This window comes from Acomys russatus, chromosome 5, assembly GCF_903995435.1.
Source record: "Acomys russatus chromosome 5, mAcoRus1.1, whole genome shotgun sequence".
NCBI lineage: Eukaryota > Metazoa > Chordata > Mammalia > Rodentia > Muridae > Acomys > Acomys russatus.
This window is the reverse complement of record NC_067141.1, coordinates 31,889,715-31,904,332: the sequence shown is the minus strand read 5'-3', so window position 1 is coordinate 31,904,332 and position 14,618 is coordinate 31,889,715. Positions and strand designations below refer to the sequence as shown.

General features: G+C 52.2%; 1 protein-coding gene across 1 annotated transcript; it reads left to right on the top strand.

Moving 5' to 3' along the window:
• Nucleotides 1-2,431: 2,431 nt before the first annotated feature.
• On the top strand, nucleotides 2,432-13,580 carry Cd6 (CD6 molecule). The gene is made up of 13 exons (XM_051146903.1): nucleotides 2,432-2,498; nucleotides 3,124-3,192; nucleotides 4,042-4,392; nucleotides 4,908-5,219; nucleotides 5,636-5,938; nucleotides 7,260-7,322; nucleotides 9,034-9,174; nucleotides 9,472-9,567; nucleotides 10,989-11,105; nucleotides 12,153-12,224; nucleotides 12,410-12,664; nucleotides 12,914-13,015; nucleotides 13,383-13,580. Exons 1-13 carry the CDS (start codon nucleotides 2,432-2,434, stop codon nucleotides 13,457-13,459), a joined length of 2,025 nt encoding a protein of 674 aa, XP_051002860.1. The 3' UTR covers nucleotides 13,460-13,580.
• The last annotated feature ends 1,038 nt before the right edge of the window (nucleotides 13,581-14,618 follow it).

The following is a 14,618-nucleotide window of genomic DNA, read 5'->3' as shown; positions in this document are numbered from 1 at the left end:
CCAAGAGTCCCCCTTGCTGACTTTGCTCTAGTGCTGGGAGTGGCAGTGGGGTCTCAGCTTCCTTGTCAGCCTCTGCTTCCTCACCACTGCTACCCCCTTCTCTAAGAAGCCTGTGGGGACCCAGGGACCTCAACCACACAAGATAAACCAGAGACCAGTCCTTAGACTCTTCTGTGGGCTTCACCGCTGTTCATGTTTTGAGACTCAGTCAGACTATGCAGCCAAAGATGACCTTGAACTTCTACTCTTCCTGCCTCTACCTCTCAGGTGCTAGGATTACAGAAGTGTACCACCTGGGTTCTTCTGCAGGTTTGGTTTGTTTGCTTGCTTTTTAACTTTCTGTAGCATGGGCTGACTTGGAATTCTCCATCTTTTCCTCTCAGCCTTCTGGGTGCTGGAATCATGAGCTTGTGCTGCCCCTGGCTTCCTTTGCTCCTATGTCCCTCCTGTGTTCAGAGCCCCCTTGGTGGCCTCTGCCAATCCCAGCAGGTTTTGGCTTGGGACTGGACTGCAAAGGGAGCCTTTTTGCTGGCTGGGGATGCTCTCTCGATTTCCTCTGTTCCACAGCTTCCCCTTCTTGGTCCACTGCTTTGCCAGCATGCAGAGCACAGCTCAAGGTTGTGTTCAAGGGAGCGAAGGGCCATTTCAGGTGGTCAGTGAACTCAGCATTCAACGCTGAATCTTTAAGTAGCGAAGGATGACCTTAAATTTCTGATCCTCCCAAGTGCTGGGGTTACACACACACACACACACACACACACACACACACACACACACACACACACACACACACACACACGCCACTGCATCCAGTCTCCTGCCGTATAGAAAAAAAGCCGAGGATGTGTCCGACTCTACTAACTGAGCCACATCCCCAGCCCCAGGGCTTTCCTTGACTCTAATAGGCAACACCTGTCATCGAGTTCACACAAGCAATGTAAAGGTGCTTTGCATTTCGATGTTTTCTCATTGTGCACACACACATGCCTTTCACACACATGACTGCTAAAGAACACTGTGCGATGCAGCTTTCCCTTTGTTGTTTTCTGCCCCGTGTCTTCCTTTTCCTACTTAATACAACATGAAAACTCCTCAGATCCACACGGCTCTGTTGCCCTTTCCTTCCTTTTTCTCCTCCTTCCCCCACCTCCAGAATGTGCCGTGTAGACCAGGCTGGCCTCGAACTCACAGACGTCCACCTGCCTCTGCCTCCAGGGTGCCTGGATTAAAGGTGTGTGCCCCTATTTCAGCTCTCTTTCTTTTATGGGCCACATCCTATGTTGTGCAGTGAGCACACCAGACTTGCTGGGCTGTTTCCCCACAGACAGACACTTTAACTATTGTTAGTTTCGCGCTGCTCCATACAAGTGCGTTGAGCAATTTTCTTCTTAAAAATAATTTATTTCTTTGCGTGTGTTTATGCCATGGTTCACTCCTTCCACCATATGGGTCCTGGGGACTGAGCTCAGGCCCTCAGACTTGGCAGCAAGTGCCTGTACCCGCTGAGCTGTCGCTTTCGTCCAGTATCACTTTCTTTTTAGGTCCAGCCATCTTAATGGTACAAAGCAAATTCATAGGGAAAGGCAGACTTTAATTTTTTCAAAAAACCTTATTGCAGGAAGAAAGTGACCCTATTTGAAATGGGAACTGTGGGGCCTGGCAAAGTGTTGGTGGCCAGGAGGAAACCCTTGTTCTGTCCTAGGGCCTCTGTGAACAGCGAGAGGCCATGGTAAAAAGAGGGCTCGAGGTAGCACATAAATTCACAATAACAAAAGCCAGGTTCTTTCTTTGTAACCAGTAATGGGACAGTGCCTGTAGCACAAAGCCCACAGTGCTGGAGTGTAGCCAGTTTCAATAAACTGGTGACAGTTTTCCTGGGAGCTGGCAGCTTCTACTCCCTGCTTCCATTCAGTCAGCCAATCAACAAACTGTTGAGCATCCTGGTGGACCCACCTGGGATCTTCCCTCTAGAACTTTCTGGGCTAAGAGAAATAATATGCATTTTTTTACACACAAGAAAGTGGTGCCAAAGTGAGCTGAAGCCCCCCACCACATGGTTACACACACACACACACACACACACACACACACACACGACCAGATGAATACAATTAGTCTCGATCACATGCTAACACACACACCAGCCCCCACCCCACCCCAGCCACATCCCAAGCCTCTCTTCTGCTCCCTCCCCCTGCATATGCAGAAATATTGAAAGCCACACTGGAGCACAGGGCTCGTTGCTGTGGGAACCAGAACGCTGTAAAATTCTGCAATCTTCACCCGTGTACATCTCACTCTGAAAGGCACAGTCACTGTGGAGTTTGCGCTTTGAATGCTGAGTCCGTGCCCCATCGAGGTCAGGCTGGACAGCAAAGGCGGAGTCAGCAAGGCCTAGCAATTAAAGACCTGATTACTTCCTGTCAAGGTGATGGAAGGGCCTAGATTTGAAGAGCAAGGGAGCTGCCCTGGGACATTCCTGGGCCCTGGACAAGAGAGTGAGCAGGGAGACCCAGAGGAGAGGTTTATACTTTGTGAGAGACAGTGGTGCTCAGATAAGGATCAGCCTGCTCAAGGGACCTCAGAGGGAGGGAGCCAGGGAGTCAAGCTCTGTGCTTTTCTCTCTCCTCTCACTCTCAGCTCTGTCATAGCCTGGACCCAACAGAAACACAAAGCCCTTGAAGGATGATGCCAAGGTCAGCCCCTCAGGACAGAGTGGGCAGGAGTGGCTCTGGAGGGGGCAAAGCATCCTAGCTGGCACCGGCAATGGATTGTTATCATTTGGGCTTCCCTTTCTGACCTGTAAGATGGGACGGCTAGCAACAAACCGCACTGTGCTGTTGAGAGTAAATGGATTATGACGTTCAAAGACCTGGAACAGGCCCACAGAGAAAGATCTGGAACGGGCCCACGGAGAAAGTCAGTTTCTTGGTGTCTGAAAGCACTTTGTAGCTCAGTGGTTCCCACCCACTTCGAGAATTTGCCCCACCCTGAAAGGACCAAAGAAACCCAAGGCTGAGGACCACATTTTAAAGCCTCAGGGGTTTCCTGTCAATAGGACATTTCCGAAGCGTCTAGGCTGGAGCCCCCTCACCCACCCTGGTCCCTACTGGTTCATTTCAGGCCCCCCATCTCCAGTCCCCTCTGTGCAGCGCAGAAATGGCAGCACCCTGAATGTACCCTCGGACCCAGGTAAGCAAACCATCTTCCAGGCATCTATGGTCAACTTTGCAAGACCAAGTAAACCGTGTCTGGGACAACAAGAAAGGGAAGTGGACCCTGAGGTACCGATGAAGTCCTCTGACTCTTGAGACCACGTCTTCCTCCTGGTCCAGGGCCCACGTTCCACCGTAAGACTCTCCTTGAGGCATGAGAACTCCTGTATTTGCTTGCAGGGTTTGTGCAGAGGAAGCTGGGGTTTGTGGTGGGGTGATGAGTATTGTGGGCCCAGTCTTTCATTCACTCTGCGTGTGTTTATTGAGGCTCTAGTCTGTGCAGGGCTGTAAGTGGGGTGCATCCCTGGGAGCAGAAACAGATCGTTCCTATAGAAAGGTCCCTTGGACCTAAGAAAGGTTAGTATAGGAAGGCCATCCACTTCACTGCAACTGCAGGTCTTGTCACTGTCCTGCACTCTAGGATAGTACCTTCAGTGCAGCCCAGGGAAAGGGACTCTTGGTCCAAAGGCCCCTGAGTCAGACCATGCTTTTCTGCTGCAAAAGGGCGCCAGTAGAGACAGGGGTACCAGAGAGGGGATTGTGAGACCCAGCCTCTGATTCTCACATCAGGTCTAAGCCACCTTAAGCTCACCTTTTCTCTAAACTGAAAGCTAAGATCAGACCTTGACCTTCTCCTGTCCTTCCTTGAGGCAACCCGGTTGCATCCTACTGGCAGGAAGGCCTCAGGCCCAGAGCTGGGAGGGATGTTGACCTAGGCCCATGAAACAGGGTAGAGATGAGTCTCCCTCAGGTGTCGGCCCGCCCCCATGCCCAGGGAGGGGAATGAAGGTCTGATGAGGTCTCAGCTCACTTTTGACCCTTCCAGAGGAGCCGCTGGGGATCCGCCTGGTGAACGGGACCAGTGGCTGCAGCGGATCTGTGGAGGTTCTCCTGGGGGCGTCTTGGGAGCCTGCGTGTGCGGCGAACTGGAACAAGCTCGCCACCGACGCTGTGTGCGACGCGCTCAGCTGCGGCGATTGGGGAAAGGTTAGCCACCTGATGCCACCCACCTCTGAGCTGCCACCCGGGGCCAACCCCGGGAACACCAGCAGCTCTGGGAATACAACGTGGGCTCCAGCACCAACCATTCGATGCAGCGAAGCCAACTGGCAACTCTGCAAGGTGGTGGACCATGAGTGCGGCAGCGACAGGAGGCTGGTGTGGGTCACCTGCGCAGGTACATGTCCCTGCCCCCTACCTATCCTATACCTCAGGTTGCAATCACTGCAGCTAAATCTTGGTCTCCAGACTTTCACCCCCAGCCTCCCAAGCCACTCAAACTCAAGTGTTCCATGTTGATTCTCAGATCTGAGTTGCTTCAGATGTGGCCTATGGACTCCTCCCCTGTTAGATTTCCAGAGCATCCACTTAGTCCCCTTTGGTCCCCTGTCCTAACCCAGTCTCTGTGTATTCCTGTCTCTTTCTTTCCTGATTGGGACCTGTATGTTCCCTCTTCCCTCCGGGTAGATAAATTTGCCACGTTCCCGGGTGTGGTGGCCTGTGTTCAAGGTCTGGCCTCCAATCCTGCCTCCTGCCCTTTCCCACTCCATCTCCAAACCACACCCACAGCCTGGGTTCTCGGTTTAGAGAGCGCTCCGGATCCTCCCCTCTAGGTTACAGCTACTCCCACCGAATCTAAGGCCCTACTCTTCCTGCCCCCCTCCCCAACATCCAAAACACTTTCCCCCTCAGAGAACAAGGCTGTCCGGTTAGCGGAGGGTGGCAGCCGCTGTGCTGGCCGTGTGGAGATGCTGGAGCACGGTGAATGGGGAACAGTGTGCGATGACTCGTGGGACCTGGAGGACGCACACGTGGTGTGTAAGCAACTGGGGTGTGGCTGGGCAGTGCAGGCGCTGGCCGGCTTGCACTTCACCCCAGGCCGAGGAGCCATCCACCGTGACCAGGTGAACTGCTCCGGGACCGAGGCCTACCTGTGGGACTGCCCAGGGATGCCTGGAGACCAGTACTGCGGTCACAAGGAGGACGCAGGAGTGGTGTGCGCAGGTCAGTGAGCCCCGGAGGATGTGACATATTTGGAATGGGACATCCTGAGTGGGAGTGAGACTGAAGGCAGGGAGTGGCCTATCTACCACCCCACCTCCCACGGTTGAACAATTACAGACCAGGGGTTTGGCCTTTGCTTCTTGTTTATAGCCACAGCAATGGCGGGCGTTAGTAAAGTGATCAGTAATAACCCTCCACATTCAACTGCTTCTGCCTGACCACAGTCCACTATCTGAGCAGCCAGAATTCAGAGTCCCACCAGAGGGCTGGCCAGCAGGTGGGGTGGACAAAGGGATCACAGATGCAGGAGGGGGAAACATATAGCACTGTCTGGCTTTATCTCTGTATTTGGGGTTCTAGATTGGCAGGGATCCGGGCCCAGAACATTCTAGCCTGACTCTATCACCTGCCCACAGAGCACCAGTCCTGGCGCCTGACTGGAGGCACTGACTCCTGCGAAGGGCAGGTGGAGGTTTACTTCCGAGGGGTCTGGAGCACCGTGTGTGACAGTGAGTGGTACCCGTCTGAGGCCAAAGTGCTCTGCCGGTCCTTGGGTTGTGGATCAGAGGTGGATCGACCCAGGGGGCTGCCACACTCCCTGGCAGGTAGAATGTACTACTCCTGTAAAGGAGAGGAATTCGCCCTCAGCAACTGTTCCTGGAGGTTCAACAACTCTAACTTGTGCAGCCAGTCACTGGCCGCGAGGGTCATCTGCTCAGGTATCCCTTCCCCAGCCCCTCCACCCCTAGGCTTAGTCCACAGATTTTTGTCTCTGCCTACAGTTGGCTTAGCAACTGGTAGATCCTGGCCTGAGAAAGACCATTGACCTTACCATGCTCAGGCAGACATTACTAACAGACCAGGATGGTTTATTGTTTGTTTGGGTTTTTTTGTTTGTTTGTTTGTTTTTGTTTTTGCTGCAAGGTGCACAACTCTGACGCAAATTTGTGGATTAAGTATCTATCAAGGAAGTCTTTCTTATGTGCTTAGCAATTGGTCCCTACTTGCTGGAATTGGTTCGGTAGGAGAAGCCAATTTGCTATCCCAAAGGTGATGATTGCAGGAAGAATCAGATTAGAAAACGCAGATGGCAATAACACGTGAGACAGCACCTAGAGCTATAGTCACATGTCAAGCACTGCCAAGCCTTACACCCACTGTAGGAGGTGGCTTCTACTGCCCTTCACCAACTCGGTGACCACAGTGGCAAGTCATAGCATTGGTGTCTTATGGACAATAAAGACAAATAAACGCAGCCTGGAAGGGTAGACCACTTGCCTAGTGCGCATAAAGCCTTGGATTTAAACCTCAACACCTCAGAGAAGGAAAGAAGGGAGGAAGAGAAGAAAGGAGGAAAGAAACACACACAAAAAAAATTGGTGTGGTCGGTGTGTTAAAAGAAAATAAAAATAAATATTGTCCAAAATCTTGACATGGTGTCACACATAGTGAGGTCACTGTTCCAACCACAGAGGCTTTATAGTGTGAAAATGTGGTTCCCATCTTCAGGGACACAGAGTCAGGCTCCCTGTGGGGCTCAGACCCCCGACTTTTAAGTACCAGCTTTGCTGTTTACCACGTAGGGGGACTGGGGAAGTTCCTCAACTTCTGTGGCTTCACAATAAAGGATGCTTCTCCAGGTAGCTGGAGACTCAGTTGCTACAGCTAATGGGCTGTGGAAGCTCTACCCCTTAGGAAGCAGGTCCATTAGAGGGGGTGGATTGTGCTACTGAGGACATAGCCCCCTAGCTTCCGAGGCCCCAAAGAGCAAACAAAGTTGAGTGGGGGAAAGGACAGTGGGTCTACAGCAGCTTACACAGGAAGAAGGAATGGTTCTATCCATCCACACTCTAGCGGAGGCCTCATCTGTCCAGCTCCACAGGAGATTGGCATAGCAGTTTCTATGCCCTTATGCCCTCAATGGGAATACCTCCATGGTTCCAGGGCACTTTTCTATCTTGATCAACTTCTAGAACAAGGCTAGGCACACATTCGGTCTTCAGTAAACTCACTAAGTGTATTGGTGGTACTTTCCAACAGGCTCTCGGAGACATCACAATCTTTCTTCTTCTGAAGTGCCTTCCAGAATTCCAACCACCATAGGTGAGTGTAGTTTTCCCCAGCAGTGCATGTACCTGTGTGTGCATGTGTGTTCATACACTATGGGTGTCTGCCCAGGAACAGGTTGATGCCTTTTTTGTAGCATCCCAAATCCTGTCAATGAATTAATCCCTCAGGGGCATCCTGCCATATAGGACCACAGCCATAATAGACCTATGTGAGCACCTCTCTCTCTCTCTCTCTCTCTCTCTCTCTCTCTCTCTCTCTCTCTCTCTCTCTCTCTCTCTCTCTCCTCTCTCCTCCTCTCTCCCTCCTCGCTCTCTCTCTCGCTCACATCCCTCTCTCTCTCTCTCTCTCTCTCTCTCTCCTTGAGTTAAAGAGGTCCTAACCACTTTGGAACCACTTGGGTGCAACACTCCTTGCCTGTCCAAGTGGTAGAATACTAAGAGCACCCGTCAGTGTGAGCAAGGTTTAGGGCATGGGGTCTAGTGCTCTCCTGAATTGTTTCCCAAGCCTCTCTTCCTCCCAAATCTACTTAATAGAGCTTCTCTACAATCCAAGATACTGAGAAGCAAGCTGAGATTCAGAGGTTAGAGTGACAGCAGCCCCCCTGTCCAGCACTAGAAACTTCAGCTCTATTTCCAGACCTGTGCCAGGTCTGTCTGCCAGATCTGTATAGCTTAGCCAGCACCAGCCTGGCTCCTGGGGCTCACATCCCAACTGCATCTTCTAGCCGTGAGCCATTATGTCTCTGAGCCCCAGGTTCCTTGAGTTTGAAGGATGATGATCAAGATGTCTTTCTAGGGATAGTGCTACGAAATAGTCTCCAACACTTAGAATGGGTCTGAGGTATAAGAGCCATAAGGAAACTGAGCACTGGCTGGCTTCCTTTCCCTCATGTCCTGCCATGGACCCTCAAGAGGAGGCAGGACAGGGCTTGGAGGAGAGACTGAAGGACCAGAGTCCTGCCAGAGACCCTGGCTGTGGTTAAAGAACATACACAAGTGTAAGAAGCTGGGAGCTGCCCAGGCTATGGAATCAGGCCCCTTGTTGGAATCAGGATGGAGAGTCATACTACTCCAAAATGCAAAGGTGGCGGCCCACTGTCAACACTTCCCTTAACCCCAGGGGTTTCATTGGGGTCTATACCCCAAAGCCTCCCTCATCTCAGCATCCCCCTCACAGTGCTCCTGGGTACCAAACCTACCTTCCCTTCCTAGTCCAAACCTCCCTGTCAGCGGCCAGAAAGGAAAGGGTAGAAAATGAGGACTGAATGAGTGTTGTTTTCCCCTGGGGAAGCAAACACAGCCAAAGCATGTGGTCCAATTTGTTGATCTCCCTGCTTGGCAGAGCCTCCAGGCCTGTGGTAATGTCATTACATTGTAACCCTAGGTTATAATTCCTGACACACAGTGATACCAAAATAATTGTCTACTGAACAAAGACTAAGTACTGAAGGCCAGGGGAAGGGGAGGGCGATCATAGGGAAGGGGGAACAAGGGATAGCCAGCTGTGGGCTAGTAGCCAGAGGAAAATTTCAGGCAGTCAATGCATTTAGTCAACTGCTCCTTTAATATACACTTACAGAATACCTACCATGTACGAGGCACTTAAAAGCTGTGATGGAGAGATTTGAATACAAGAAGGGAGGAGGAAAATGGTGAAAAGGAAAGTGGGGGAGCTTCATCAGGGTGAGAGGCAAGGAAAGGTGTAAAGGGGGCCCACGCCCATTTCTTTTTATGCCTGCTTCCAGAATCTTCTGTGCCAGTGAGCACGAAGGATGAAGACTCTCGAGAGCTGATACTCCTCATTTCCTGTATTGTCCTGGGAACTCTCCTCTTCATCTCCCTCATCTTCATAGCGACTCTTCTCTTGAGAGCCAAAGGACAATATGGTAGGTGTGAGGGTCTCAAAGCTTCTGGACAGGAAACAGCGGTTGTGAGGTGTAGGTATCACCCAGGATGTGAGGTGTAGGAGAGCCCCAGTGGGAGTGGTCCTGGACTACCCAGCTCTGGCATAGGAAAACCTCTTGATGGTGGGGAGGATTTTCCCAGCATGCTCAGTGGTAGACTCTGTTTGTGTTGGGTGTGGATGAAGGAGACATGTCCTTGAATCTGGAAATCTGAAAGGCTGGGAGACAGAAAATAAAAAATAAAAATGCTGCATAGGCTCTCTACCTCACTTCCCTCAGCCCTCCCTGCTTCAGTGACCCACCAGCAAGTGCCCAGTGCCATCCAAGCAGGGAACAATAACTACCATGCTGTCCCCATCACCATTCCCAAAGAAGGTAGGATGTCACCCACGGGGAAGGCATGGGGAGGACAGGGAGGGTAGAGTCTGGAGGGTCATCGCTGCTGAGGTCAAAGTGGTACCAACAGGAGCAGAGCCTAGGCTAGACTGTTGCCTTGGGCAGTCCACAGCCTCTGGATTAGTAGACAAATGGCTTTCTAGTTCAGTCTGGCATCAACTCTGGGCTTTCAAGTTCTGAGCCAATACAAGCCAAGTGTTTGAGATGTTGGTTCTCAGAGGAATGGTTGGCTTTGCTCACTGGCTAGGAGATTTGTGACATCATTTCTTGATTCCTAACCAGATGCCCCCACAGAGCCCATCACGGTCCTCCCAGAACACAGGATAGGGATATGGCTACATTGGTAGAGTGTTTGCTTAGTACACACAAGCCTTGGATTCAATGCCCAGCACCACATAGCCCAGGCATGATGGTATACTCATGTGATGCCAACACTTGGGAGGTGGAGGCAGGAGAATTAGCAGTTCAGGGTCATCTTGAGTTTACGGCTAACATGAGCTACATGAGACCTTATTTAAAGAAAAAAGAAATAAAGATTCCCAGAATTAGGACTGGGGGTGGGTGGGTGGGTGGAGAGATGGCTTGGTGGTTAAGAGCACTGGCTGCTCTTCCAAAGGACCTGAGTTCAATTCCCAGTAACCACATGGCAGCTCACAACTATCTGTAACTGTACTTCCAGGGGATCCGACACCCTCACACAGACATATGCAGGCAAAACCAAAGCATATAAAAGAAAAGAATTAGGACTGGGGAGATGGCTCAGTCAGTTATAGTGCTTGCCTTAAGCATGAGGAACTGAATTCAGTCCCCAGTTTCTGTGTAAAAGTCAGGCACAGTGATGTGAGATTGTATCTTTAGGGCTAGGGAGGCCGAGGCAGACGGATCCCGGGGGTTTGCTGACCAGCCAGACTAGCCTATTCAGCAAGCTCCAGGTCCCAGTAAGAGAACCTGAGAAAATGTGCAGGGTGTGGTGGCCGGAGGAACAGGCTTTAATCCTAGGGCTCCTAAAACAGAGGCAGGCAGATCTCTATGAGTTCAAGGCTAGCCCTATTATTCATAGAGAGGTCCATGCCAGCCAGGGATACACATTGAGGTCCTTATTTAAAGCAAATAAGCAAAAGCACTGTGACTACCTCCTAAGACTGGCCTACACACACACACACACACACACACACACACACACACACACACACACACACACACGTCACCCATCTTTTAGGACATATGAGCTGCCTCCAAAGAGTTTGAGTTCAATCTCATTGCATTTTTAAAAAATAAAATGGGTCACTTGCTCCTATCTCTCCTGTCCCTGCTACTGGGCTCTCAGCCCCTCCCCTTAGGCCTTCCTTCTGCCCACCTCCATGCTGTGCCGGCCCTTCAACCCTCTGTTCTTTCTTCAGCTCCTACACTGTTCATCCAGGCCCGGGTCCCTGAGGACTCGGACTCCAGTTCTGACTCCGACTATGAGCATTATGACTTCAGCTCCCAGCCACCTGTCGCCCTGACCACCTTCTACAGTGAGTGCTGGGCTGGCTCCAGGGGCTTGGGACCTGCAGGAGGGCAGTGCCAAGGCCCACGGGGCTTTCACAAGACTTCCTTGGTGCTCCCCTGTACTGATTCTGAACGCTCCAAAAGTACAGCTTTCAACGTGCCCCTTGACCCTTGAGTCTGGTCTATTCACAGGAGTGTCTCCTAGGCTGTGTCTGGCTGGGCAAGGTCTCAGAACCCTCACCAGGCCCTGCACATGCATCTAAGAATGCCTGAGAGTGTGCAAACCCTGAGGGTTCAGGGGAGACACAATTCAGGCAAATCCTTACACACTCATCACCCCCAAACTATATCTCACCCTGGCCTGCCCAGCCTCCTCCAGTGCTGTGCCAGCTCACTCCTTTTAGTCATTTTGTCTGGGAACAGGACCAGGGAAGATGGCACTCGCCTCAGGGTCCAGTTAATGCTGGAAGGACAGAGTAGGCCAGAGCGTCCTGCACCTCTGTGGATCTACTTGGAGCACGTAAAAAAAAATCTTAAGCCCCACTGATCTAGCTCTACCCCACTTGCAAACTCTGGGTCCCTGGGATGTGGAGAACCCACCTCTGCTGGCCCATGGGTGGGTGTTTAGCAGCCACTTGGATTCAGTGGGACATTTGTGTCTCAAATGCAATGGCATTGGAACTCAAAGTCACTGTCAGGCTTCAAAGAGCTGACCCACACCCTTAAGATTCAACTTAAGCCGGATCCTTAGCCTTAAAGCTATATAGGAGTCAATTATTCTGGGCTATGTGGCTTCTCCTTGACCCCAAGAAGTGTCTCCCAGGGCAAATATCAACCCATTTCAGGGGCAACCAGGGCATGAGGGCGAGCCCAGAGTTGGTAACATCCTTACGAGGAGCAACCAGGGTACATGGTAGGGGGCAGGGCACCAGGTTTCTAGCTAGAAGCCACCTGTCTCCACACTGGTCCACAGTAGACCTGAGATACCCTAGATGAAGTCAGGGTTGTCCCGCATCCAGGCTCCTAGCATAGGAGATAGCCTGTATCCCTCCATCCGACCATGCTTCCTGCAGATTCCCAGAGGCACCGTGTCACGGAGGAGGAGGCCCAGCAGAACAGGTTTCGAATGCCACCCTTGGAGGAAGGTGAGTCCGGAGGGGCAGGGTTTTGGAGAAGTTTGCCTCCAAACTCAGTAGCTAAGCTCACCTTAGGAGGTACTAGTAACAACACTCATCAACTACTGTCTCTGGCCTAGGTAGAAAGTTCTGTTGGGAGTCTAACTTAAAGCTCTCTTGCTTCCTTGCTTTTTTCCCCCCTTTTACTGTCCCAGGACTTGAAGAGTTACATGTTTCTCACATCCCAGCTGCTGACCCCAGACCCTGTGTGGCAGACGTCCCCTCTCTGGGCTCTCAGTACCATGTGAGGAGCAACAGTGGGTCCAGCACCTCCTCTGAGGAGGGTTACTGCAACGGTCCCAGCAGCCAGCCACCTCCGTGGAACTCCCAGGTGTTTTCTTCTGAGAGGAGTCCCCCCACAGAGCTGACCCCCAGCTTGGAACTGGCTGGCTCTCAGGCAATGTTTTCAGGTAGTTGTGAGTCCTCCCAAGCTCCCAATCCTATACCAAAACACACCCAGAAGAGGCACAGAGCCCAAATCCTGAGCTGATGGCTGGGCTGTGTGACCTTGGACAAGTCTCCTCTCTTCTCTGGCTCTCCATTTCTTCATTGGCCCAGCTCCAGTCTTGGCTTTCCTGAGTCCTCAGGGGCTGGTGGCTCTGGTAGTTTATGCACAGGCTGGCTCCTGGCAGAGAGTAACTTGCTCGGCTCTTCAGCAGGCACCTTAGCTGGTGACAGCTCCAGCACCTCATCCGGAGAGTGGTACCAGAACTTCCAGTCACCATCCCACCATCCCCCAGTGGAGCAGTTTGAATGTCCAGGTAGCTGGGGATGGGGGAGGTGAGGGGGGCAGAGGATGTGGACAGGACGGAGAACTATTCGGAGGGTTCTGTAAGTGGAAGTGAGCTCCCTGTCAACGGAGGCATTTAAGCAGAAGCTGCTGGTGAGCCAGAGAAAGGAGGTACTGGTAAGGCCACCAGCATGCATTCACTCATCATGCACCAGCCTGGGAACCTTAGCCCTGAACTAGACAAGGCTCTGGCTGGAGGCAGCAGTAAACAAGAGGATGAGATGCTTTCAGACAGGGCCACAGAGATTGGGCAACGGGATGGAGACAGGCTTGCTCATGGCATGGCGACAGGGGTAGTGACTGTGCCTCCTGCTGACCTGATCCTCCTGTCCCCACAGGGCCCCCCAATCCCCAAGCAGACTCTACCGATGATGATGATGACGAGGAGGACTATGATGACATTGGAGCAGCCTAGCCTGGGTCCCCGAGGCTCCTGGGTGACCCCGCTCTGTTCTCCTGCTCTACCACCCATCAATTTCTGAGAAGCTGAGTCCCCTAGCAGAGGTGGAAGGGTGGGCATTCTCCCAGCCCCTCATCCTCCCATTCATCAACCTGCAGAAGCCTGGAGCAGAAGGCATGGCCGACAGTGTAAGCTCTGCATCCTGGGTCAAACAAGCAGGGTCTGAACACTCCTGGCAGTGGTGGCGGGCCATGCTGGGTGGCCCTGAGGCCTCATCTCACTGCTGTGTCTGGTGCTTTGATCCTAAGTCTCAGGAAGCTACTCACCCACTGCTGAAATACTGGCCCTATGTCAGGGGCTGTCATTATCACACAGGAAGACAGTGCTGCCTCAATGCTACTGGGGCCTCCAATCAGAGTAGCAGCGTCTTAGCATGGGACATGGCCTTCCTGGGCACTGTCAGCTGAAAGCAACCAAGACAAATATGTGCTCCCACCCAGAGTCAGGCCAAGGCCAGCCCTGCCAACCGGAGATCTCTGAGTCCACCATGGGTGCTGCCTAGACCCCCCGCCCTCTTCCTCTTCCTGGACAACTGTTCTGAGCTCCTTGGGGTTTGTCAAGGAGCGGGGAGCCCAGTTGGGGCAAGAGTGCAGGGGTCTGTCCTGGAGGGCACTAGGGCATCAGAAGCTCTGAGTCCCCACAGATCCCCTTGGGTTGATATGAACGCTTTGGATGAATGTGGTTATTGTACCCAGGACTTAAAGCACGTCCTCCTCACAGCCTAAGAGAACTGGAGGGTTCCAGCCGGGCTACGGTGGCCTGCTCTGAGTTCCAGAGATTAAACGATTGCTGAGTAAAAACGAGGTGTGTCGTGACAATCACTTAGACTCGGTGCTGTGTGCACTTATGCATGTGTACATGCACATATGTGATGGCATACATTTCCTCAAGGGTAGAGGAGCTCAAGTCCTTACTATGGAATGTTCTGGAGGCTCCAGTAAGAACAAGGAATGTGACACCATGCACAAGTACCATTCTGGCCACCCAGTACCATTCAGTCCTGAGGGGTATCTGGACACACACCTTAAGGTTGTTCCCCAAGGGACGAGAGATGGTATCCTGTGGTTGGTTGGGGATTTGGACAATGCTTCATCTCCCCCCACCTCACCACCAG

Excerpts from the sequence above, each read along its gene's own strand:
- Cd6 (XM_051146903.1), top strand. The coding sequence starts at position 2,432 with ATGGAAGGGCCTAGATTTGAAGAGCAAGGGAGCTGCCCTGGGACATTC. Across the intron at positions 5,220-5,635 it reads CGCAGGAGTGGTGTGCGCAG|AGCACCAGTCCTGGCGCCTG; the intron begins GTCAGTGAGCCC and ends ACCTGCCCACAG. Across the intron at positions 12,665-12,913 it reads CTCTCAGGCAATGTTTTCAG|GCACCTTAGCTGGTGACAGC; the intron begins GTAGTTGTGAGT and ends GCTCTTCAGCAG.